Source organism: Uloborus diversus, chromosome 8 (assembly GCF_026930045.1).
Source record: "Uloborus diversus isolate 005 chromosome 8, Udiv.v.3.1, whole genome shotgun sequence".
In the NCBI taxonomy this organism is placed as follows: Eukaryota; Metazoa; Arthropoda; class Arachnida; order Araneae; family Uloboridae; genus Uloborus; species Uloborus diversus.
The window spans coordinates 52,524,003-52,550,942 of NC_072738.1; the positions used below are offsets into that span (position 1 = coordinate 52,524,003).

The following is a 26,940-nucleotide window of genomic DNA, read 5'->3' on the forward strand; positions in this document are numbered from 1 at the left end:
TCTGACCCGTTCATTTTAAGGATTCGTTCTTTTAGACCCGTTCGTTCATGAACGACACATTCAAAAATAGAAGCCTAATTCCATATCGAGCCAAGTGAACGCAATTCTTTTTTTTAAATGCTTTTCAATTTTTTACCCTGGTTAAAGGAGCGTGTGTCCTTGTCATGCGCCCCAAAAAAAAAAAAAAAAAAAAAAAAATCCTCTTTCCTGTAACTTATCAATGTGGCTTGCGTCTGGATCTGAGGTACAGGATATTCATAAGAACCCTAAGTGCAGAATGAGGACCTCTAGTGTATTCTACTTACGGGATCGCCAACCAGAGCATCTACATGCACCCCAGAACCCTCGGTCAAGAAAACTGAAATGGACATAGTAGGCCTTAGCCCCATGGACTGTTGCGCCCTTGTGTTTGATTTTGTCAGACGCATACTTATTCATATAGTTACATCATATATATATAATAGCCAATGATCGAGAACCCGCGAATTTCATCAATGAAACTCTCGCCACGACATGATAATTGGATAACATGTTTTGGTAATGTTTAACATGCAGGGAAAGGCTTTATTGTAACATGACTGAACTCAATGCGGTAACTTAACTGTTTTACTGGTAAGACTGTGTCATTTCAGGGGAATGAAGAAACTAAAGAATGGTCAACAATGAACGCTACGTACTGGAGTTTAGGGTTAATCCACTGGAGTTAGGGTTACAACTTCAACTATCAAAATATCACAGGCAATGGCTTCGTTCAAATGTCGAAGCAATTTTCACCCATCATACCTTGACGGTCGATTTTCTAGTACTTAAATACACTGAAAATAAAATATCTTCCTGATTTCAGTTACATCTTTTTTTTTCTATGACGAATTAAATGGTTACTTTTATCGACACTATAGTAATACTTATTCATAAATACCATAATTCACTACTTTGAAAACAAAATGTCTCGCTGATTTCATGTACATACCTTTTTTAGTGTCTTGAATTTCATCGCTACATTTATCGACAGTATAGTCATACTTATTCATATAACTGCATAATAAAGTGCTATAAATATAAAACGTACCCTAATTTCAGTTACCTCCCTTTTTACCTATTCCAAATTCCATGGTTACTCAAGAAAGCAAACATGAAAAATGAACAAAATTAATACGTAATAGGTATCTTTATATTATTTACTGTATTCAGTTTTCCTCCATTTATTACTCTTCGAAAACCATAAACTGGCTAAGCGTGTAATTTATTTCTCCCATCTACAGAAGAGAGGATTTTTTTTTCTTTTCATCGTGCTCAAACCGCACGCTATTTTATTCAAAGAGAATTGATAGCTTGACATCAATAATTCTTTTTCACGGAGGAAAGTTTTTACTAATGCCAGTTATGTATCAAATAAAATGATTATTAATAAATGAATCGTGAAAGATAAATAACTTGTGAAATGCGCACATGAAGTTAACTAAAATGGAAAATTACAATGAATATGAAGAAACTAAATTCCTTGATCATAAAACTTTATTTCAGTGTCTCATGATGTGATTTCTAGGAGCTTAAATCAGTTAGTGAAGAAAAAAAAATCTCTTTGAAATTAATTTGTTTGATACAACTTCATAAACGGTTAATGGTTAATGGTAAATGCGATGTCATCAAATGAACTTTTTCCACAAAACACCAATCTATAAAATGAATATTTTTCTTAAGAACCTGATTAATATAACTATTTTTGGAGCAAATGCTTTAGAAAACCATTGTGAATGAGTGTTTGTTATGAAATAAATAACAGTTACTTTGTTACTGATATGGTTTTAAAAAAAATGCGCATGAATAAGAGAGGGAAATGTCAAAGGATTTTACCACAGGGTGTTCTGAAATAGACTGACTGTTTTAAAAAATTTTCTGATTAGAAAACGGTTAATGATAAAAAAAAATTTTTTTAAATGTGATGGGCCAAAAAATGTTTCCTCCAAGAGCTCAAAATTTTAGTTTAAAAGTTTTTCAACGGATGGCGCGTCAGATAGTAAGCCCGTAAATCCAAACGGAAGGATTGAAATCAATCGAATTTTTCTCCGATTGCAACAAGGATGCATCCAACGGTAGACATTTTGAAAATTTTGCTTCGTTATTTTGTTCATTAAAACATTTTTTGAAAAAGTATGATGTAATTTTGCATTTATTGGATTTATAGGCTTACTATCTGCATCGCCATCTACTGGAAAATTTTTGAACAAAAATTTGCATCCCTATTTTAGAAAAAAAGTCAGTCCACCATATGAATTTTCTGCAGGAATTATGTTTTTATCATTTCCCGTTTTTGAAAACAGTTAGTATATTTCAGGACACCCTGTAGCAGAAAACAATATTTACAACTTAGTTCTTGAAGCAACTTAATGTTTTATTAATTTTCACAGAAATATGATAGCAAAAGAAGCTATATGAAAATTTTTAAGCAGAAAAACGTGTTAAAACATGAAATGAAAAAATACTTTTGAACTTGCTTCAATTACATGCACAGTGTGTGTATGTCCTGGCATTAAACATTTATATGCTACTTATAAGCATTTCAACTAATTTTCAGCATGTCTTTTTGGAGTAATGTCACTGAACATACTTTAACGTTAGACAATCTTACAACTATGTATTGGTTTATTTTGAACCAAGAGTGAATCTAAACTTTCCTGGACCGGAACACTAATTAAATCCTGAATAGTGATCAATTTAGTGCATAAGGGAACTAATTTTTCTAGAAAAGCAATACCGGAACGGTGTTTTTGTACCAAATCACTGCTTTGAATATGCATAGTGCCCAAACCCAAAAATTTTAAAATTTTCCTCTGCGTGAAGGGAAAGGCGGTGTCGGATATAAACATCTATTCTTTTGAATATAACATCTTTCACAACCTGCAAGGGGAAGTATTGCCTAGTTCTGACCCCCCCCCCTCTACAAGGCATTCTCTACATCATGGGCCATGATGTAATGTAGCCAAAAGAGACAGGGAGGGGCAATTGCTTCTCCCTAGAAGACAGCCTCTTATTCTCACGCTCCTCTCTAATGTCACCAAAGATATTCCAAATTAAATATTTAGGACTTCAATTTCGAAAAAATTTTGGTGGAGAGCTGTATAACTGTGTTTTCAGTTTCATCTGACCATTGATAGCATAAAATGTTAGTTTGGATGGGAGGAGGAGGACTTTAATTTCAAGCTATTTCCGGGGACCTCCGCTGGAGGGGGAAAGGGACAAATTAAAAACCACTGTCTTGTGTCTATGCTTTGCCCTTTCCTAATGGGAATCCGGGCTACGCCCATACTTGACGGAGTGTCCCAACATAACTTTTGTACAGGCAGGTTCCACGTTTGAGCTTACTGTAGTGGTTTTCACTCCAATGTGCGCATTTACTCTTCGTTCTGCGCCATGATCATTTTAAACCTCTTCCTGTATAAACATGCATCTCGAACCACTGTTGTTTGTATTTCTCATTTAAAAAAATTTCTCCCGTACGCAGGAAATGTCCTCATACTTTCTTGTATTTTCTGAGAAACTTTTCGTCGTAAAATACTATTATCTGGATATTTTTTATGTGGGATCAGTTGAGGTAAATGAAAACAAACTCTCTTACCACGCTTTTGCTAATTTTTTAGATTAAACTGTTGGTAAGTGGAGATTAGGTAACGTAAAGAAGACATATTTACAGTTCCGTGTGTTTCCAAGCAATCGTACAGGCGTCATCACGCGTGCAATGTCAGTGTTTGAAGTTGACACTGTAAATGTTTGATTTTTGAAGTTTAGTGAAGTGTTACATTTTCCTTTTCAACAGGTCTGCATTGATGCAAAGTCACTGGTTTCAGTTAGTTTTACTTGGAATGTTACCTAGTTTTACTTGGAATGTTACCTAAAACATTCACTTGTGAAATTCTCCTATCCGTATGTTTTTGTTTTGCAATTTCAATCCACCCAATAAACTTTGCACTCTAAGGTACATTGAAACAGCTATAAATTTTACATTCTTCTAATTGTTTTGGAAGATTAAATTTTGATGTAAATTACACCATAGTGCATTTTACATAAATTCAGTGCAAAATCTAATTTTTTGCAGAATTTCTCTTCTTAAATTATATCAGATTACATTTGGACTATTCAGCGGGTCACATGCAAATAACAGGCTACAGTTTGATTACTGTTGGTTTTGAACTTCTTAAGTTTCTAAACTGATTCTGGATATTGCGGTTATCTATCTGCATCAACCTAATGAGAAAATAAGTTGTGTTTCCATTTATCCCATAGTCTTTGGGGGTAAAAAAAAATATGCTTGGAGAAAAGAAAACATGATTGCATTCTCTAACAAACTGCAATTGCATTAACTTTTTCATACCCAGTTACTCTCAGGGAAGTTTTGGACGAAATACGCAAAATTTTATTTCTCAGTTCATCCAAAAGAAAGGACAAGATCTACAGGTGAAGCATTGAAATTCTGCTTCCCTTCAACCCAACTAACCATACTCCAACAGATGAATCGATATACGTAGAATATACGTTGTCTCGGTCTTAATAGGACACCCTGTATAGCGCCATTCATTACTTGTTTTCACAAACAGTCCTTACATGTTTCCTCTTTTCTAGATGTTGCTGGGTGGACATTCCGGTTTTTGCCGAGTGGAGATGCACCACCTCGGTACAGCATCATTAATTTCCAAAAGCGACCATCCGGAGAATATGAATGGAGAGGAGTCGGGATTTTCGTTTGTAAGTATCATCAACGATAACTATTCCTTGTTGGTATAATCAATGACTGGATTTTTTGTAGTTATGTAACAACAACCGAAGTATTCAGTTATCACTTGGTGGACGTTGGTTTGAACTATACGAGTCAAATGTTATACATGCAATTAACCTACAGTCCGGTTATGACATCCACAGATTGGAATTGCGTCCATGTTATGGACTCATCAGTCTGGAATATTCTCTCCAACAAACTGGTTGCTAGAACAAGCTTAGCGCAACAACGAGAGTCCACAGCAAAGATCCGATTCAACTCGTCGAATGAAAGCCTTTTTAACCAGATATACTGTGTTTTGCTTTCTACTCATACTGGATGTTCAGCGAAGGACTAATTTCAAAATTAACTATCTCGAAAACATCGAAAACAAAGGACAATATTGCTAATCTTAAAGATAACTAATGAAAAGATTAGTAAAACGGTACTTAGAGCAAATCTAGCTTGATAAATGATTTCTTAAATTTTTGTGCTAGCTAACCTGGAAATGTTTCCTGTAGAAAATTGCAGTTTCATAACAATATTATAACTCGTATTCTTTTAAATCTGAATTAATGAAATCTTGTCCTTTTATAGACTGAAAATTTCAATCATCAATGAAGCTATACAACTGAAGCTTAGTCACTAGTTTACTTCAACGCGGTTTTCGTACAGGTACTAGAGAACTCACGTGATTTCTTTCAATACCAAAATGTCGGATTAGCCGTCTACTTTAATGTCGTGCATTTAGGACATGGTTGTATCACTGTGCATGGTATCAAACGTTTAAGAATCTTGAAGATAGAGGCATTTCCTTGCAAGCATCTAAGGTGTACATTGCTGTTTGCCGCCGAAGACCACCAACCAATTGACGAAAATTTCATTTTCAAACTTAAATTAGTTGATCGAGTTACTACGCTGTCTATCTTAGAGTTAGTAGTCCCAAACATATCACAATAATCTTTGGAAAAGTCGTCAAACTTTTAAAAATACTGTAGGTCGAAACCCTTCTTTGAAACAATTCTAAATATACTACAGCTTGGCACCGAGGATCACCAAATTTCGTTTTCAAATTTTATTTCATCATTTCATTCGTTCACTTAGCAACATTGGATAGATTTTTTCGATAGCGCTGGGAATGGTTTGTTAAACATTTAAGTAGGGCATATTGATTGGTAAAAGATGATTCAGGTAAAAATGTATCTTGTCTATGTGCATCCATAACAGGAGTCATAAATAACGCAAAAGAATTTGTTCAATATCTGCCAATGTCTGACATAGACATACCTTCTTACGTGATGACTACAAGTGAAACAAATAAATAACTACATAATGTCCTTTAAGCATGAAGGAATGTTTTGTTGGTAAAATATTTGTCCATTCTTTCAATTTCTAATAATGAGTTCGTATAATAAGAATTGGTGCTTTCCTTATATCTTTTGTTTATTGGATATGATCTGTTCAAATAACCTCTTTTTTCGGCTGTTTATTAGCAGAAAAATACTTTCTAGAAAACCGTGGAGGAAAACTCGGAGAAGTGCGATGATTTGTTGTGTTTCTTGTCCTATTTTCATGACCGAAAGTTGCCATTTTTGACAGTACTGGAAGCCAGTTTATAAGAGATGTGTTTTCTGAAATACATATAAATTTACCATGGTAAAATGCGAGATTCGTCCTTTTGAATCAATCAATTTCCGAAAAATCCACTATGGATTGAAAAAACTGATCAGTGTTCAAATTTGGAAACTCTTTTCTGTTTATAACTAGCACGACAATCACTTGACTTTTACCCATTAACATTCTGGAGAAACATTGCACTAAAGACAGTTCTTGTTTCTATAGCTGGGGCAAACCTAGTCTGGCAGCGTTGCTAAGGCATTGAGATCCGAATCACAGCACTGCGACGCAGCCAAGTTAGGTTTCCCAACTATATTGTGGTGTTGTCTGGAGTACTCATTGCCATAAAAAATACTGAAAAGTAGTCGAATGTACGAAATGTAGTCTGAATCTGTTGGGTTCTCAACCTGGCAGCAAGTCTTTAATGAAGTTTTTCCAAGCTGTGAGATAGCCGCGACTCATGGCTTCAGTTTTCAGTCCTTGTTCTCTTTCTCAAAGTTATTATGTTTTATGTATCTGTAATGTTTCATGTTGCAGATACAAAATAATTGTTTGTCGTGTTTTAATCGCTTCTTTTTATTAATTATTTGTTTCGACAATATCTTTAAATGTGCTGCGACTAAAAAAACTAATTACAGAAGAAACAACGCAACATACTTGACTTAAAACAATGCATTTTTGCTTTCTTTCTTTCTCTTTGGTACCTTCTTCTTCATATTTATGCACTCCAAATGAAGCTACCTTACTTTTTTTTTATAGAAAAGGGGGGAAAATGAAGTATTATGTTATGGCAGTGAGGAAAGAGCTTGTTCTCGTTAGCATTTGAATTAATGTTCAAATACAGCGAGTCTCATATTGATAAGAGACAAACTTGGCTCTTTGTTCCTGCCATGTGCCATGTGAATTGCATTTAGGGAATTTCTGAAATTAGAAAACAATGGTTAGCTTGGATAGACTGCGACTTTGATACTTTGAAATTAGTTTAATATACTATAAACGAGAGCAACTATAAGCATATTCCTAAAATTTGTAATGATCTTTTACAGATAATGAAAGGGAAGGTAAGGCTAATCTCGAATTAGACAGAGGATCTATGCGTTTCAAGGATACTGACAGGGCCTATCCAAGATCTTTCTGCAGCGCACCTTGCCGACCAGGACAGGCAAAGCTGCAGCTAGAAGGAGACACATGCTGCTGGTTGTGCACCAATTGCTCGGCCTTCCAGTATCTTCCAGACGTTTACCACTGTCGAGATTGCCCTTGGGGAACATTACCCAGCCTTTCTAAAAACGAATGTGAACCCATACCGGAAGAGTATCTTAGTTATAGCAGCCCATGGGCTATCGGGACGATGGGGTTTGCAGGGCTGGGCATCCTGACGACAACAGTGGTAGGGTTTGTCTTCTGGATCTATGCCGACACGCCCATCATCAAGGCTTCTGGAAGAGAATTAAGTGGACTACTACTTTTAGGTAAAATGAAACTTTTTTTTATTTATACAAATCCTTTGCCCATTACTGATTTTTTTTCCTTCAAATGGGGCTAAGTTTATTGACTCCTTAGTATCTGCAAAAGTAGTGCATTCTCCAGGTCCTGGCAATCATTCTTTTATTTATTTTATCAAAAACCGCCAACACCAACTGAAAATTTTGACACTCGATTTTCCAGATTAAGACACCTGGGTTCTTACGATTCAAATTGCACGAGGAAATAAATTAGCAATTAGTGGCTACTAGTTAACTAGTAATTAGCTCATGTAGTATTTTTTTTTCGAAGAAACTTTTAAAGCCCTTTTTAGAGTATCACCAACACATGTTGATAGCATTCACCAGAAATATAACAATCTGTCAATTAAAATTAGAATTATGAAGATGTTTGCTGCTTTGGCTTAATTCCTAGTATAAATATAGAAACTATAATTAATGAATCAAAATATGTAAGTTCGAATTAATAACAGCAGCGTTAATAGCATAATTGGTATTGAACAATAATATAAAGTTCTCGACTTAAGTTTTGCCCAACCGCTGTCGGCTGTGGGTTAGCTGGTAGATTACTGAACTCTTTCAATGCAAAAAGACTCCCAACTCTTGTCTGATGTTATATTCCATAAAACACTGTAATTTATTCAAACCGGATCAGACGATTGATAAGCATGCAAAGAACTAGATTCATCTTGGTAAAGCAAAGGATTTTGTACGTATTGTTATAGTAGAGATAAATGCTTTTGTTGAAAAAACCTTTATGGTCTGGATAACGAGTGCTTCGTTCAATCTGCAATCCAAAAAAAAAAAGAGTCATTCATCAAAGATTAATTTCTACCTATTAGTTGGCAGTTGCATTTACATTTCAGTATGAATAGTTTATTATAGGCGTGGATCCCGATCTAACATTTCCAATATTAATGCTTAAGCGTGAATTCGAAATTTTAGAGCAAAGTTTTTAACTAATGATCCCACGATCTCTCTAAAAAGGGCGAAGAGTCTACTTAGGACTTCACTTAGGTAGAGGAGGGGGGGGGAGAAGTCATAAAAATTTAGTTGCGTTTAATAGGAGAAATACAGGCCCTCTAAATTTGTGTGTGAGGGTTAACTCAAAACGTACAAAACCTCAAAATCTGTCAATGTAGCAATTTTTTCTTATGCACTGACTTGGTGAGGGTATGTGATTTGCAATTTGCGTTCTCCTAGTACAGTGAAACCTGTGTATAACGATACTGTCTATAACGATAGCCTGTCTATTACAATCAGTGGCGGATGGGGCCGGCGGGCAGCCGGGCAAATGCCCATTGGGCCGCCTTGAATTTTTCACTTGAATGGTACGAACAAAAAACAAAACAAAATATGATTTTTCCTATCTTTTTTTTAAAAAAAACTATTTAAATATCTCTGAAAATATTATAATAATGCTGTACATTTCTAAACGACTTATAAGAAAATCCCTTTAACAAAAGTAATGGTAGCAAAATTATAAAAAAAAATGAACTCGACAAGCTTATGCTGTGAGTAATAAGATGTTTTACCGTGTGTCCCTAAATTCAACGGCCGATAAGATTACTTTGCTGCCTTACTGTCCACAACCTTCTAAAACCCTAAGAGCTACCTGAAATAATTTGTAGGGGACATGAACACGTAAAGGTAGGGCCGTCACCAGGGGAAGCGCAGAACCGAGGCTGCTAATTTTAATTTAGTGATGAACAAAAAAAAAAAAAAAAAAAAAAGAAGAAGAAGAAATAAAGAAAGAAAACGTTCTTTGTACTAAAAAAAATTGAAATGGTAGTAATAAAACACCAAGTAAAATTCCCGAGACAAAAGTAGTTTTTCAGCAAAATTTTAAAGAAAATGCAACGCTTGAACATTAACCAATGAAACCTTTGAGTATTATTTACGAACATCCACGGTTCTTTATTATAATTCACCGGCAGCTGAAATTTTTCGAGACATCTGATAGATTTCGAGCATTTTTTTCAACGAAAAAAAGTATTCAGTACATAGTACAAAATTATGACAAGTTTCAGCGTAATACAATCAATGAGTAGATAAATAATCAATAACAGTTTCATAGGGCCCGCCGAAGCATGTTTTTAATGAAAAAATGGTTAAGATGCAGTAAATGAGATTTAAAATATTATAATGAATACTAAGAATGAATGTATGAACCAAAAGTAAACCAAAACTTTATCAAGAGATTCTAGCTGGTGGCATGATATTTAAAATAAAATAAAGTTGGGGAAAGAAGACCTACACTGTGTCAGTGAAAAGTACCACATCAGTCCAAAATATTAAAAGATTATTTTAAAGAATTCGCTATAATTTCAAAAAAACACAAACATCAGGTTGGAAAATGAAAATTTTACTGCCGAAAAACCAAAGAACTAAAATGGTCTTGGAAAAGAAAAACTGGTGGATGTTTTTCCACAACATTTGTATCAATAATTTAATAAAAGAAGGTAGGTAATTTAATAAAAGAAGGTAGGGGCTTAGCCAAGAATGCGGAAGGGAGGGAGGTCCTCGAGCCTTACCCTTCATTTTAGACCACTAAGGTAGCTTAAAAATGCGTTTTAAAACTTTAACAAAAACTTTAAAACTATTCCTTCTCACATCATTGAAAGTCGACTAAAATAAAGTTTTTTACGCTTCAGTCCCCTTAACATTATAAAAGAAGACCTACAATCCCTTTCGTTCAATTTCAATTTCGAAAATAATCCTGGACAGCACCCCGAACCTTTTCTCTCCCTAACATTACCTAAGATCACATAGAATGAATTTTTAAGACAACAAATAAAAAAATTCCCTGGAGGGGGGGGGGAGGGCACCGGATCTTTGCTCTACTTAACATTGCCAAAGATAGTCTAAAGACGTTCATTAAAACTTTACATTCTGTTTTCACGCGATATCGCGTGAAAAGTTCCTCCTCTTCAATCGTTATTGCACATAAGACCTTCAGATACTGACTAGGGAGCAGAGGGGGGGGGGGAGATTTATCGGTAACAAACTTGTTAAGGACTTCAATTTCAAAAAATATCGCCCTCCTCCCAAAGAGCGTCAATTGCACCTAAATTGGCGCTTTGGGAACTTCGATTGAGAAATTTTGCGCAGAAAGAATTCTTGAACTTTTTCCCTCCTCCTAGTATTTCCAAACTTAGCTTACACATACGTTTTAAAGCTCTGATTTCGAAAAGTTTTGGGGGAATTCTTCAAATACCCCTCCCGCAAACATCGCCCAAGATCATCTAGAAATAGTCCAACAATACGTTTATAAAGCTATAAATTCAAAAAATTTCCGAGGGAATGCCCCCGAACCCCCCATTATCTGCACAAATATTACTTTTTACTATGCAGGTGTTTTTTTTTTAATTCTTTTTCTCCAAATTCGTAAACGATATTCGTCTAATTTGAGTCCTTAAATTCTAGTTGTGATTCCCTCCTAAAACTAGAAGATGTATCCGTTCTCAAATTTACATCTGAAAAAATAGGGGGGGGGTGCCTCTCCTCTTCAAGGAGCAAGTCTTAAATGGGCGGCTGGCCGGTAAATGTCAGGGCCGGTTCATGCTGTCCCATCCGCCACTGATTACAATATATTTTGTTTTGGCCCCAGCAAAATGTCAGCATGAATAATCAAACTGTCTATAACGATAACCTGTCTATTACGATATTTTTTATAGGTCCTAACAGTAACGTTGTTGACAGGTTTTACTGTATTCGCAGTACAAACAAACAATACATGGTTGATAAAAGAGATAAAACAAACAAACACTATAACTTATAGCCTGCTTTTAAGTTTGATGAGTGAGAGGTTTTTTTTTTTTTTTTTTTTTTTTTTTAATCATTGAATTCTTTTAAAATATATTTTTTAAGTTTTAAAAATATCTGCTCTATCGAGAAGGAGATGAGAAATCAAGAAGCACGGAATGATTTACCCCTTTGGCTAATTTCTTAAACCGCCTCATGGTGGCGTATTTAAGCTCTAGAACTGCGAGTTTCACAAGACTCTTACTGTGGATTTTAAACTCCACTATCTATACTTATAATATAAAGCTGAAGAGTTTGTTTGTTTCAACGCGCTAATCTCAGGAACTACTGGTTCGAATCGGAAAATTCTTTTTGTGTTGAATAGTCCATTTACTAAGGAAGGCTATAGGCTATATAATATTACGCTATGACTAATAGGAGTGAAGCAGCAAGAAATTGAAATTAAATCAATAATAATCATGATGAATTTTTGTTTTCGCATCAACAGCTCGAACATTTGTTGCCCGAATAGCTCAGTCAGTAAAGCCCTGAGCCAGCAACTATAGGGTCTCCGATTCGAACCCGGCTGGCGGGAAGATTTTCAGCATTTATTACCCGGCTCATTTAAAAATTAATTAATTTATAAATCAAGGGTTTTGAATTATTTTTTATTGATTTTTTTTTCTTATTTAATGGCGTGGATAAGGGTGTGCAATTTTTTACTATATATATCACATTTTTGTCATAGCGTGATGTACTTAAAATAGTTTTTTAATAAATTGTTGTCTTATTAACGCGGGTGAAACCCCGAGGCAGAGTTAAAAATAAATAAAGGAAAACATAAATTGCTTCTCAATATTATTACTGACCCAGGCAACGCTGGGTATGTTTCCTAGAAAACAATATGGGGAAATATTTTAACCATTTCTTAACCACCCATTCCGTAACCATGCTAGAGTTACTTTGTTATTATCTCTCTTTACAGGAATCTTCATGTCCTTCAGTATGACCTTCGTCATCGTCGCCAAACCTGCGCCATGTACTTGTGGCATTACTCGATTTTTCCTGGGGTTCTGTTACACCTTATGCTACGCAGCCATTGTTACTAAAACGAATCGCATAGCTCGGATTTTTAATCAGCGGAGGCAGAAACCGTGCCAAAAGCCCCGATGCACGAGTCCTAAATCTCAGCTTATTATCACAGCTCTTCTTGTATCTGTAGAAGGTAAATAGTGGTTTATTTATTTATTTATTTGTTTGTTTTTAATGGACCTGCGTATTGGTATCTCACTGTTTGCAATCCTAGTACATCCATTCTTTCATGTAACTCCTCTATTGGCGGATAGCCATTCCCATGAGAAAATTGATAACCTTTTCTCCCGTCAGATGGAGATACCTGGGCTCTAATGTTGCTAAACTGCACTAAGAATTTAATTTTGCCAAGATTACTGTTAACTGGGGTAACTGTGGCCTATGCTGTTCCAGTAACATTGGCTCAATAAACGAAAAGATAATGTATGTACTGTATTAAACATGGGAGAGTGGTTATTACTTACTTGTTTCAGTGGCCTAATAGGGTACAGCACTGCCTAGACTTTATCAGGACTGGTAGTACTCATTGACTTTTCATTTTCGGGCCAAAATGGCACCCGCAAAATGCCAATGTTGCCCCAGTTGATGGTATTAATACCCAAACAACTACTCAAGGGATCTTTTACATGCTGCATAATCATACGACATGGACGTGGACAATTTTTTGCATAGGCGTCGGAGCCGGGGGAGCTGGGGGAGCTTGAGCTCCCCCTGGAATATTTCAGACCGGCTCTGCTCCCCCGGAAAAATTCTCGCACAGCAGCATTCTGTCATACATTGTTTACGTCAAACCCGATTTCAAAAATGTGATCAGTCTTTTCTAAGTATTTCCACTCAATAAGCAACAAAAGCAGGGGACAGACGGAGTGATCAGTGCACTTGAGTCCACCTTCACCCATTTTCTCGCTGTTTACACACCTCTTGATTCCCGAAAGAAAAAAAAAAGAATTTTAGACAAGCTATCCTACCGGCTGCGGAAAAGTTGGCTCTGCTCCGCGGCCTACAAAAATCAGTACCAGTACCGATAGGGGTTTGCTCCTCACCTTGAGCTCGTGTTTCGGGAGCGGCATTGCAGTTTAGTTCACTTTCTTACTAGTTTTGCCTCGCATGCCTTTTTTTTGTCGTGTGATCACAAAAAGGATAGTGAGTCAGTTTGGCATTTAAATATGAATAAAGGTGCTACAGACATAACTATGAAAAAGGTTACTAAGGTATGCAACTTGTTCAAATCAAATGATTTTAATTTTCCAGAAACTTATCTCATTTTAAGATATCTGACTTCTTTGGCACAATGTAAAGAATTTCCAGCGAAGTCCTTTGAAACTGGTTGATTAAAATAAACTTTCAAAATTTAAAGTGAAAGTTAAACTAAAAGACCAAGTGGTTGGGTTCTTTATTCATTGCAATTACCTACATTAAAAAAAAAAAAAAAAAAACTCGGGGAGTGGGGGGTATCCCCATTTACAAACAAATTTATTTATTTATTCATTTTACTCCGTCGTTTATTTCTCTCTTTTATCATTTTTCACTCCTTCATAAAAAGTTAAGCCCCGAACAAAGAAAATTCTTTAAAGATTTCCCAAAAGTCTAATTTTACAAAACAAGAAACAGTCGTAAGCTAATTCTCGAGGGATCATGAACGTACATATAATTCGGGTTTAAATTCTATGTTTCGATCAAAAAGTACCATCAGATCGCAAAAATGTCATTGTTCGATGATCTATCGAAACCGAAAGTAATCTGTTGCCATATAGAGAATTCGTAGCGCCCGAAATAGATATTATTTAAACAAATTTTTTATTTATTTTTTGATGGGAAATATTATCAAAAGAAACAACGTAAATTAGTGATGTACTCAGAAATTACTTTTGGGGTTGCAAATCATTGCTGTGATAAAAAACGCAATTTTTAAAACTATCGCACGGTAAAAATTTTTTAAAAAAATGTGCCCGTTACTTTGTTTCATTTTAAACCGTCAGGAATGGATTTTTTTGAATGAAGTTATAAAAATGCAAAGATAAATATCATTCAAAGAATTGTAAAGGCACTTACACTACAGGAACAAAAATTCACATAAATCAAAATCGGTGATATCTTCACTATTATAATATTCGTAAAATCTTTCAATGATTATAAAAACAGTTACTATGTAAAAATCAGTTTTAAAAGGTGCGAGTTTATTGAAATGAAAAATTTTGAACATAATACTTTACGAAGTTAAGAGTTATTCATATTTTTTGCTTTCCTAATTTACGATTTTTTTGTCACTTACAGATATATTTTCATGCCAAAATTGTAACTTTTCATTTATTATTTTTCATTTGTTAAAAATACTCCTACAATATTTTATAGTTTCTCTCAAAGACTTTTACTAAAACTTATCTGAACAGTAAAATATATAACGAACACTTTATTTTAACACATTTCCAACGTTCTGTTTCTCCACCCTCCTGTTTCATCCTTTTCCCTTTTTCTAGTTCTCAGAAAATAAGAGAGTCTTCTAAACGCTACGATGCCGAAGTCCTCCCTTTCCTTCAAAATTATTGCAAAGCGCCTCAAATTTTTTCAGGACTCGGTTCCCTGAAAATTTCCGAAAAAGAGTCCCTGAATACCTTGTTCTCCAACAACACGGGAAATTAAATAATATTCCCTTTTTGGGAATTCAATTTCAGAAAATTGCTCGGCCCCTAAGCAGGGCTTGATTACCTCACAGGCCAATTAGACCTGGACCTAATTGGCATGGTCTAAGAGTCCTCAAATTACTAAAAGAATAATGCATAGCATTACAACTATACGAAAAAATTCCATGTATTTTTAAAAGTAATAATAAAAAAATAATGACTTTTTATTTAGAAAAAAATTTCCTTAAAGGAGAATTTTTATTAATTCTGCCAGCAGCGAATTTACCATGTCACAATTTCGAGTGCGCCAAAGGGGATTCGTGAATGCACATGATAAATAATTTACATAGTTCTGGGGCCCCCGAAAATGCATTCCGACAGGGCTAATAGAGTCTTCAGGGAGCATTGAAATTATTGCAGGCCTAGGGCCTCACATTTTGTTATTCGGGACCTGCCCCTAACGCTGACAAATATCATCCGCAGTCGCGTTTTTTAGAGATTATAATTTCGAAAAAAATAAGGAGAAGGAACATCTGAACCTTTTCTGATAACACTATTGAAGAACGTTCTCTAGGACAATTTTGAAAAATTACCAGAGTAGAGCCCTAGTACAGCCTTTTCTCCTGACATCATTAAAGATTTTGTAGTAAGTTACCGTCCTAAAGCCAGGGCTAAAGCAGAACTACTTAAAATACACCGCCAGCTCAGTTATTCCATCATGATGGAATAACCGAGCTGGCGGTGTATTTTAAGTAATATTAAAAATTGTCTACAATTGCGATTTTGGATCTTCAAATTCGAAATATTGGGAGGGAGATGAAAATCGATTTGAAAATACGATCGAGGACAATCCCTCGAGTCATATTAGCTTCACTAACGTCAACAAATATGGTATATAATCCGTTTTTAAGACATTAATTTCGAAAAATTTTCAGGAAAGTTTATTCGAACCTTCCCTTAACATTCCAAAAATCGCTTAAAAACTCAATTTTAGAACAAGAATTTTGAAAATTTTCCGGGGGAGGGTCCCCCAGAACCCCTCTATTTATACGTGCTCATCTTCAAGTACTGACCGACCCCCTTTCAAAACCATAGTTTTATCACCTCATTATCTCCATGTACAATGTATTTATTAAATATGATTGAAAATCTTGCTGGGAAAGAGAGAGAGAAGCTTTGAGAAGCTAATTTCGTATGGGGGAAAAATTTAAGTGCCCCTCCCCCCCCCCCCAATTATTTTCTGGTTATGGCATAATGTGTCTCAGCTCCCCCTACTTCCACGAAGTTCCTACGCCTCTGATTTTTTGCATCTTGAAAATCCTCCAACTGGAGCTGGTTTTGAACCTGCACTTTTGGGAGCAAAAGGCCAACGGCTAACCACTACAGTGCTCTACAAGCGAGTTAAAAGTGCTGCGCACCTAGTATTTCAAAATCTATCCCGAAGTGTAATGTTGCTAAAAGGTAGAAAGCTGGACATAAGGTTCTAAAAGCTGATTAAAAGGTAAAAGAGGTTTTGAGAAGTTCGTGCTACAGCAATATTAAGAGATTACTTGATTTAACTTTTTCAAAAAATGCTTTAATGTTACACAAGATGTTAATCCCATACGTGAAAATTTGAGCTAAGTACCAATACATTTATCAATGCGCATACAGCCGGATTGAAAACAGACGCTTCAATTTCTCAAAACCGTTTAACCCGGTATTAGGCAAGTGGAGATAACTTTCCACCAAATTCAACATATTTAATTGTTCATAATAAACAGTTTGACCACCTCTAATTATTTGATGGGGAGAACACTTCCCTTTTCCCTTCCTCGTACAAGAGTTGAGCTAAAACATGAATGAAATATTTTAAATAGCCTAAGAACTACCTTTTCTTCAACTAAACTCAATCCAAGAAAACTGTTTGGATCCGTCCAAATGTTGCGAATGCACTGCGTTAGAACCATCGATCGTTGAAACAAACGCGCGCAATGGTAAGACCATTGAGAAGAGATAAAATGGAGGGAGTGATGACTTCCATTCATGAAACCTAGACCCCCAAGTCACGTGATAGATTTTAAAGCAAAGCATTGGAAGAAATCAGATTTCTTTCGCTTCTTCCACGCAAAACGTGCCAACCATTCGTCGTCGTTGCGTCACGTGACTTGGGATCCTTCACTGTAAAAACGATTCAGAAACGTTCCTGGAAAATAATGGGCAGCTGATGCGCCCAATTTCTGCCAGTAAAATACCTTACAAAAACCAGGAATGTTTTCCTCTAAAATTCAGTAACCTTATTGAAATTATCCCGGAAGCTTCCTGAAAAATTCAGAAATCATCTTGTTTTAAGCCAGTCGTGTCTCTGTAACTTCAGAGTAAACGTAAGTAGATATAGTATAATACCTTGGCACCTTCCTGATTTATAAAGAATGTTTTATTAGTAGTATTGCAAACATTGCCAAAGCAAAGCCAGAATCGTAAGCAAGTAGAGAGAATTTTACTCGCCTGCACTTCTTGCAAAGCATCGTAGTCCATACTTTTTCGCTCCCTTTGGGAGCTTAATCAGCATGGACGAGCCGTAGCCGTGCTGAAGCCGATACAATTTATGAATACGCTCAATCAATCTTTAAACTGGGAGCTAAAAATATTTTTTCACAACAGTTAGAAGTCTGCATTCGAGAGACTAGTAACAATTCAGGAAACTTTTTGACAATGATACTTGATTTTTCCAGGAAGTGGATAAAAACCTTTGAAATCCTGACACGTTACACGGAAATACTCAGTAACGTTTAGGAATTTTTTTACAGTGTTGGGACTGCTTTTGCTAAGCCAATGATTGGACTTGCGCCCTCCATTTTAACTCCTGCTCTATGGATGAAACACCCAGATCTACGAGAGAGTTCACGTAGCGACGTGCGTTGGTTTCAACACAGAGATTTGGAATCAGTCGTATAGCGCGTTCGCGGGTTGAAGCTGCGCAGAAATCAACGCTTGCCAGCATTTGAAAGTTCTGGACGCTTCGAAAAACAGGCCTCTTTTCATTGATAGTTCCAACACGCCCCTCTCAAACGCATCGTGGAGACAGTTATCGTGTTAACTAAGCGCTATCAGATAAAATAACATAGCGTTAATGTAGCGCTATTAGAGAGAAATTGCCTTGCATAGTTTTTGCAACATCAACAAAAACTCTCATGTATGCAGTTGAAATTTGAAATTGTATCTTTTAGCAAGAGAATATTTTAATCGTATCAAGCATTTACTATGGCATAAAAAATGCTGTTCATTTTCAAATTTCTGCTGTTGCTCCACAACTGTTAAACGTTTGAATTACTTTTAGCGGAAACCAAAAAACATAACGTTTTGTATCAGTTTAGATAACGCATACCAAAACAATTTCACAGAATAGTTTTTATTTTATGGCATTTAAGTATAGATTTTAGCTCTCTACTTTATCACGGTTCTTATTGAATTTATCGCTTGAAAATAATAAATTTCAAAAAATGTGTGCCGTTAATTACATTTTTAAGTTAAAAGTTTGTCGCAGTTTCAACTAATTAAAGTCTATTTGTGTGCAACAGACTATAGTAGAGGCAAACCTAACTTGGCAGAGCCGTAATGCTATGGTTAGGATCTGCGTAGCCTTCACAATGCTTTAGCCAAGTTAGGTTTTCCCCAACTGTTGGTTTAGATTGGAGGAGAGCGCGGGATTTAAACTTAGTCACTGCGTCCCTTTTTGAACATAATCTGTTACACACAAACAGGCTTTCTTTGTTAGCAGCATCACTTTTTATTAATCAAAATAATAAGAACATAGAAGCTTCCAATTTTCCTATCTATAATAAATTTGTTGCTTTTATACTGCACGCCATCATTATTTTTTCTAAAACAATGATTTGATATTTATAAGTAGTTAAACTAAATATAAGTAAATGTCTATGCACTTGAAATACCTTCTAAAATCCTTTTAAGCTTTTTAAAAATGTTTTTGCAAAAATAAACCATTTCAATTTGATAGTAATCTCTAATCTAATTAGTGTTGGGTTGCCATAGCAACTTATTACTCCTCCTCGCGCGCCTATTTGTCATGTTTGCATGTCAGAGTAAGCGAATCATGTTTGCCCAGAAGGATTGACAGGATTCCTGCGTTAATGAAATTTTGCTGAACTGTGTTCCCTCTCTTTCAATTAAAACATCGGACACCGATATCAATCATGTGCCTCTATGTTTAGTTTGTTGCGTTTGCGGGTTCTTGTATTTTGAGACAAAAATATTTCTAGAGAAAAATAAGGATACTTATTCGTATCTGTTGGAGTAGGCATTTGTTAGGGTTTAACCTAAATGCGAAAGCTTTTAGAAAATGTACGTACATGAATTTTAGCTCCCACTGAGAAAAGCAGAAAAGGGACGATAACAGTTTACCTAAACAAAAATGTTTAATTATCCCCTTCTATTTACACTGAAAAATTCCGGAGCGTTTCTGATATTTACGTAGAACGTCTCAGGATTTCACAAGTTTTCATCCACATCCTGTGAAAATCAAATATATTTGTCAAAACGTTTCCTGAATTGCTACAAGTTGCACAAATTCAGACTAATTAATAAAATTATACACTCTTTAATAAAATTATATGTGCATCATATAGAGTGTTTTTTTTTTTTTTTTCAAATTGTGCGAGCTTTTTTGGTGTGTTTTTGCGAATCATGGTATAAAATTTGCATCTACACTGTAAACACGATTCAGAAAAGTTCCTGGAAGATAATATTCAGCTGATGTGCCCAATATCTGCCAGTAACATATTTCGCAAAAAAACAGAAAAGTTTTCCGCTAAAATTCAGTAACCTTCCCGAAATTATCCCGAAAAATTTATAAATCTTCCCGTTAAAAGCCAGTCATGTCTCTGGAACTTCAGAATAATCTTAGGTGGGATAGTATAACAGATTGGCACCTTCCTGATTTTTCACGACAGTTCCAAATGATGTGCCCAATGGTTGCAATACTGCTACCATGGTCAAAGCTCATTCAGAATTGCAAGCATAAAGCAAGTACAGTTTTGTCTGAAGAGTCAGAGACACGATTGGCTTTATCTCAAGAGATTTCTTAATTCTTCAGAAAGATTCCAAGATCATTCCAAGAAAGTTACTGAATTTTAGCGGAAAATATTCCTGCTTTTTGCAAGATATGTTACTTGCAGAGATGAAGCACATTAGCTGCCCATTAAATACCAGGAATGTTTCTAAATTGTTTTTACAGTGTAGCTCTTTTTATGCTTTATTTATTTTCATTCTTTGATTGAAAATCTTGAACGTTTTCAGGTATTATAAACACGACTTGGCTCTTATACGACAGACCAGCTGTTGCTCACATGTACCCTACGCGCGAAGAAAATGTCCTCATTTGCCTGGGCTCGGATACTGCCTCGTATCTAGTGGGCCTCATCTATCCATTCATTCTCATTGGATTCTGTACAGTCTACGCCTTCAAGACGAGAAAGTGTCCCGACGGATTCAATGAGGCGAGGTACGTTTATTTATTTGTTATTTTGTTTCTTCACTTATTTATTTATTGTCATTATTATTACAGTGTTAAAAAAAAATCCGAAAGTTACTGATTATTTCTGAGGAACGTTTTGGAATTTCACACGTTTGCATCAATTTCCGCGTAAAACCAAGTATCTTTGAAAAAAAGTTTCCTAAATTGCTTCAGGTTGCACGAATGTCGACTCTTCACTGGTGAAAAAAAATATTTTTAGCCACCGGTTTAAAGATTGACGACTGAGCGTATTTATTAAATGTATCGGCAATATGTGTTTCCGGTCAGCCCTGCTTGACTAGGATCCCAAAGAGAGAGAATAAGTCTCTGGGATAGTCATCGGATTCTTCCTTTGCAAATTAACTTTTGCCATAGTTGCACTGGTGCTACTTGAGCCTTTGGTAAGTCAAGAAGGTTCTAATTAAATAAAACCTACCGAATTTTCAGAGACATGACTGGCTTTAACCGGAGATAGTTCCTAATTCTTCAGGAAGTCTCAATAATAATTTCAGAAAGGTTACTTACATTTATCGGAAAACGTTCCTGTTTTTTGCAAGATATATTAACGATAGAAATTAAGCACGTCAGCTGCTGCCAGGAACGTTTTTCAATTTTTTTTTTTTTAGTGTGTATGTGGAGTGAAATATTTTTGTGTCAAAAAAATTTTCAATATGCCCTTTCGATAGCTACCTATTTCAACTGTTTTCATTAACTACATTATTCGTGTGGTTCCCAGGTAAGTTCATCGGAACAACTCTGGACCATAACTTCATCATTTCAAACTGCCTCACTTTTTTAACAGAATTTAAATTACATTTTGTGATATAAAATGGAAGAAATAGTCCTAAACTGTTGAAGAGTAATCCAAAATCAAGAAATAATAATTATTGAATCTTTTTAAATGAACAATTTGCCCAGTCATTTAGAGTGACTTTGAACCACGTCAGAAAGGAGATACAAAGTTTTTATAAAAAAATTAATTATATTAGTGCAACTTTAAAGCAGAAAAAATGGAGTTACTAAGTGTTTAAGAACTGTTCCTTTGTACTTCACAACCTCACAAGACCTATGTTATTTATCATTTTCTCAGAACATTGCAATTTTGGAAAAACACTTTCAACAATTTCTATGGCCAGTGTCATGGCAGCGACCCCGTTTTTCGGTGCTTTGCATCTCACGAAATGCCCGAAAGTGTCCGGAAACATTTACGACTGATAATAAAAGGCCAGAGAAAAACTACAGGGACTAATCAACTGATTGACCGTATTAACTTCTTACTTATTTTACCCATTATTCTTTTGCGTTTTATATTTTAATAATATTTCAATTTTACATTTTTAAATTTTATATTTGTACATTTTTACATTTTAACTTTTTGTAAAATGTAAAAATGTACAATCTTTACAATGTTCTTTGTAACATTTTACATTTTACGCTCTTCATGTGTTTGTGCTGAGTGCGTTATCTATGCTCATTCTAGTCAATGGATTTTTCTATATTCAAGAGCTACTGCAAAAGATAAAAATATAATAATAATTAGAGTAATAATGATTAACAACTTCAAAACTAGCTTTCAAACAGCAACTTCAGACTAACTGATTGATGCAATTAACTGTGTGCAAAACTACATTTTTGTTTTCATTTTATACGTTAATTTATATTTTGCTCATTCATTTTATTTTATTTTTCTTTGGAGGAGGGATGGAGTGAAAAGTAAATACTTTATTTCATAGCCTTGTCCGGAAAATGTGGCACAGGGCTTTCTACCTTTTTAAAAAATAAATATTTGTTTATTTTTATCAGCTAAAAAATTGGCCCAAAGTTAACTGGCATGACTCAAAGTTGCCCTTAATGACAGCACAAAACTGTTTATTAGCTAGAAGTGACCACAGCGACAATGTGTCGCGAATAACTACTCTTTCTGAACTTTTACCGTGGATAACGCTGTGGTCGGTAACTCTAGAAAGAAAAAACTTAAAGCAACTGTTTTGTACGAAATAAGTTACATAGAAATTTCTAAAAAGATTGATAGGGACAGAAATGGGGAGACAGCAGGGAGGAAGAAAATTCTATGAAAATGAATTTAATATTCTCCTAATATGCGATCTACCGCTCAAGTGATCTAGTCATTCAATAGATGGCGCCACTTGCGTTGCACATAAATAGCAATAGACTTCAGAGACACCATCTATGGAGCAACTAGATTACCAGAGTGGTAGTAGGCATATTTGGAGAAGATCATAAATTTCATAGCAGCTAAATAAAATGCTTATTTCAACTATGAATTTCCTTCCTTAAAAAATAAAGCCGTCCAGGAGATAATTATGTATTATGTTAACCAGAAAACTTACTGAATTTATAATTTAAAATACAACGTTTCTTCTTCAAACCAGGTACCTCACGTTCACGAACTACACGACCTGTGTCATCTGGCTGGCCTTTCTGCCACTATTCGTGCTGAGCACGAGCAACACTATACGAGCAGTCACGTTGAGCTCGCTGTTGAGCCTCAGCGGAGCCGTCCAGCTGGCGTGTCTGTTCATGCCGAAGGTGTACATAGCCCTGTGCAAGCCTGAGAAGAACACGAAAGAAAGTGTCATGTGTCATCACAATAGGAACTCGTCCTGTCTGGCACTGCCGCCCGCCACACCGTCAGTCCATCAAGGTGTGCCATCCATATTGCTTAATAGCGGTAAGTGTATTCGGTGCTGTATTCATAGCTCCTCCCCCCTCCCTTTTCAAAGATATTTTTTTTCTTTGTTTTTGCAAGTAATATTTCTAAGCATACTTTTCATTTCATCTTTCATGTTCGATACGTCGCCATGAGTTACAGCCTGACCACGTTTGCCTTGGAATTGGCAAGCGGCGATATAGATGGTATGACTTTTTTTTTTTTTTGCTAGTAATATTGCTGAGTCTATTAATCTTTCACGCTCGATACGTAGCCGTGAAGTACTGTCTGACCACGTTTGCCATGGCATTTACCAACGGCCATTAAGATGTTTCTATTTAAATTCTTTTTCTTTTTCTCGAAATACTGCTGAGCCTACTTCAATTTCACCTTTCACGTTCGATACGTAGAACTAGTTTTGTCGGACAACGTTTCTCATGGAATTAGCCAGCGGCCTTTTGAATGTGAACGGCCTTTTTTCTCCCCCCATTAATATAGCAAAGTATTTTAATTTCACCGTTTTCATTGTCGTTCCTCGGCGAAAATATAAAAATACTTGAAATACACCAACCAGCTCAGTCATTTCCAGCCGAGGACTGCAGTTTCGTGCTTATTAGCACTAAACTGTCAACACTCTTGGCTTGATTAAGAGGTTTTCCACCTCCAGCTCAGTCACTTTCCTATGCCGGGCTGATGAGTAATAATAAGCACGAAACTGCAGTCCTCGGTTGGAAGTGACTGAGCTGGTTGGTGTATTTCATGTATTTCTGCTTTAGCCCTGCTATTGGGCGGCAATTTACTGTATAAAAATACTGTTTATGTCACCACCATATTTGCTCCTCTTTTTCTTGTTTTACATTTTAATGGAACTTTTAATGTTTATTAATGACTCGATACAGTAATTTGGCGGGATTTTTTTTAACGTTTTGATGGAACTTTTTATGTTGTTTTATTTAGTTGGCGGAGTATTTCCTTTATTTCGTTACTTCTGTCAACAGATGTTTAGAAAAATAAAGAAATATTTTTCATTTTTATATGCACTCTTTCCCGCGAGAATCATCTAATATGAGGTGCAACCCTCGGATGAAGAAAACTTAGAACTCCATTGTATTGGACAGGATCAACTACCAATACAAATGTTTTTATGGGAAAGAAAAAGTATGTGAACTGCGCAGACTTCTCTAAAATAGTAGACACGAAGACTTTTTTTGGCATAATTATTTGAGACACTGAAAATATTGATATGACTATAGGGCTCATCCAGCTGTATTTATTTCTACTTCGATTTTACTGACTCTTTTTGGTGAAAGCCTTCCATTTCGGAAGTAGCTATAAAGTATGATAAAATGTCGGCAATTTCTGCGCAAATACAAGAACGTTGAAGTACTAGACGACCTCAAGGTTGGATTCTATGTATATTTTTGAGTGCAGGCGGAATGGATTTTTTTATGTGCGAAAATTTTATTCTTATCGTAATAAAAATAAAATAGTTTCCTTTTCTAAGTAACTGAAGAAAAAAAATTCAGTCATTTGTACAATGTTATTACATTTTTGAAAGCATTGGGAAGAATAATAAAACATGCATGGTTTTATTTGTTGAAAGTGTTTAGCAGTGATTTTTTAACTGCATTTTTAAGCTGCTGCGTAAGAAACAAACATTTTAGACAATTAAGTTTTTGAGAGAAACTTTATATTTCTTCATACTACATTTGACGGTAATGTTTTGGCATTGGAGGTTGGGTAGTGGATATTTTATAAGAAAACCTTAACTTAATAAGTGTTGCATTTTATCATGGGTATTTCCGTGATGGCTACTATAAAATATTCATCAGAAAATTTGGAACTTTTTCGATTATAATCAGAAAATGAAAAGAATGTTTTTACCCTTAAATGCATCGCGTTGTCGTTGGGTAGCATACCCAATTTTGTATTTTAAAATACTATAAGAACAAATTGAAACTCTGTAGGTGCCAATAACCAAGAAAATACTCACTAAAGATGCTATTTAATAAATTTTATTCTTGTAAATGCACTAATCTGATGGGGAAAAAAATACTTTTATTTTCGAAATTTCCGAAGTTCTTTCTAGTTTAGTGCGCTTGAAATTGTCTACTTGTTTTAATTTTTACTACTAGTAGGGTATTTTCACAATTTTGGTTTGGGACATTTGATGGTAAATTCCTTGTTGTGTTTTTTTTTTTTCTGTTAAAGCTCGATATTGTCAATTGATTGCTGAACCATAAACCATCTCTAAATTAAATTATGATTTTTTAAAGTATTTTTTTTAGGTTTAAAACTGAAGATCATATTTTAAAGTTTTTATGAAATGGAGCATTTTTAGGTTAAAAAGGAAAATAAGATACTTGATGCGTAACAATGTGAAAACCATTAAAAATAAATACTGATTTTTTGCACAAAAAAAAACTGTTTATACTACAACTTCTCAATTAGCACAATCAACATCTGGTTAAAAAAAAATGGTTAATTTCTTAAATTCTCAGTTCACACACACACACACACACACACACAAGGACTTTTCTTACTGCAAAAGATTTCGGATTTAAGATTTTTACAACAACAATTTCTTACTTATTAAAAGATATGCTATTTTAAAGGCATACACAAGGAAATAATATGGTGCCATCATCAGATTTCTTAAAAACTCCCATCGATTGTTATTTTGAAGTCATTCATTCTATTTATACCACTCCTTTATTCGCCGATTTAGGCAAAAACTTTTCTTTCCTAAACAATCCAAATGAATTACGCTGCCTCATATGGACACTTATCCGTGAAAAATCTTTGTCCAGATCTTTTCGCGACTTTCAACACCGTGAAGCAACGTAATAAATTTTACCACATAACTGAAAACTAATCTCAAGAATTTAGACTAAGTGTAGTTTCTATTTCAGTCTCTTAACGCGATGAGAAAATCCAAACGCATCCACGTGTTGCAAACAACTTTTTATTCCTGGAGCTTCATCCTCCCCCTAATGGATCCCTTCCGATATATTTCCACCATTGTGGCGGGAAAAAGGGAGGCAACAAGCACCAAAATGACAGGGAAGCCTTTGTGAATGTCCCTGCGGAACCAGAAGGAAATGAAAATCTACCGCCTGTTTACGAGGACGTAAAGAGAAACAATTCGTTGGGGAATATTTCCCCTGTTTTTAGGCGAAGATGGAGGGGGCGATTTGTTGCCATGGTTGCAGTTTCTAAAAATTTTTATTTTGATGGGTTTGAAAGGGGGAAATTTCTGAATTGCTTATTATTATACCCACCTGGAAGAAAGAGAAATGTTAAGTATTAACGAGAAATTTTGTTTTTGTTCCTGTTATGGGAGTAATTCCGACTAAAGAGTGGAGTCCTTTAGTCAAATAAAATAAATTGAACTCCATATATTATTAGCATTATTAATGTCTTTATTTTTCAAAATGACGAGTTTCTGT

At 35.3% G+C, this 26,940-nt stretch overlaps 1 protein-coding gene across 1 annotated transcript in view; it reads left to right on the top strand.

Annotated features, from left to right (window-relative positions):
- Nucleotides 1-26,940, top strand: part of LOC129228365 (metabotropic glutamate receptor 3-like) — a 144,891-nt gene that overhangs the window by 114,219 nt on the left and 3,732 nt on the right. Inside the window, exons 7-11 of the mRNA XM_054863044.1 lie at nt 4,618-4,740; nt 7,414-7,839; nt 12,581-12,820; nt 20,604-20,808; nt 23,214-23,471. Of these exons, the coding sequence (XP_054719019.1) occupies nt 4,618-4,740; nt 7,414-7,839; nt 12,581-12,820; nt 20,604-20,808; nt 23,214-23,471 (1,252 nt within the window). The remainder of the gene's footprint in view (nt 1-4,617; nt 4,741-7,413; nt 7,840-12,580; nt 12,821-20,603; nt 20,809-23,213; nt 23,472-26,940) is intronic.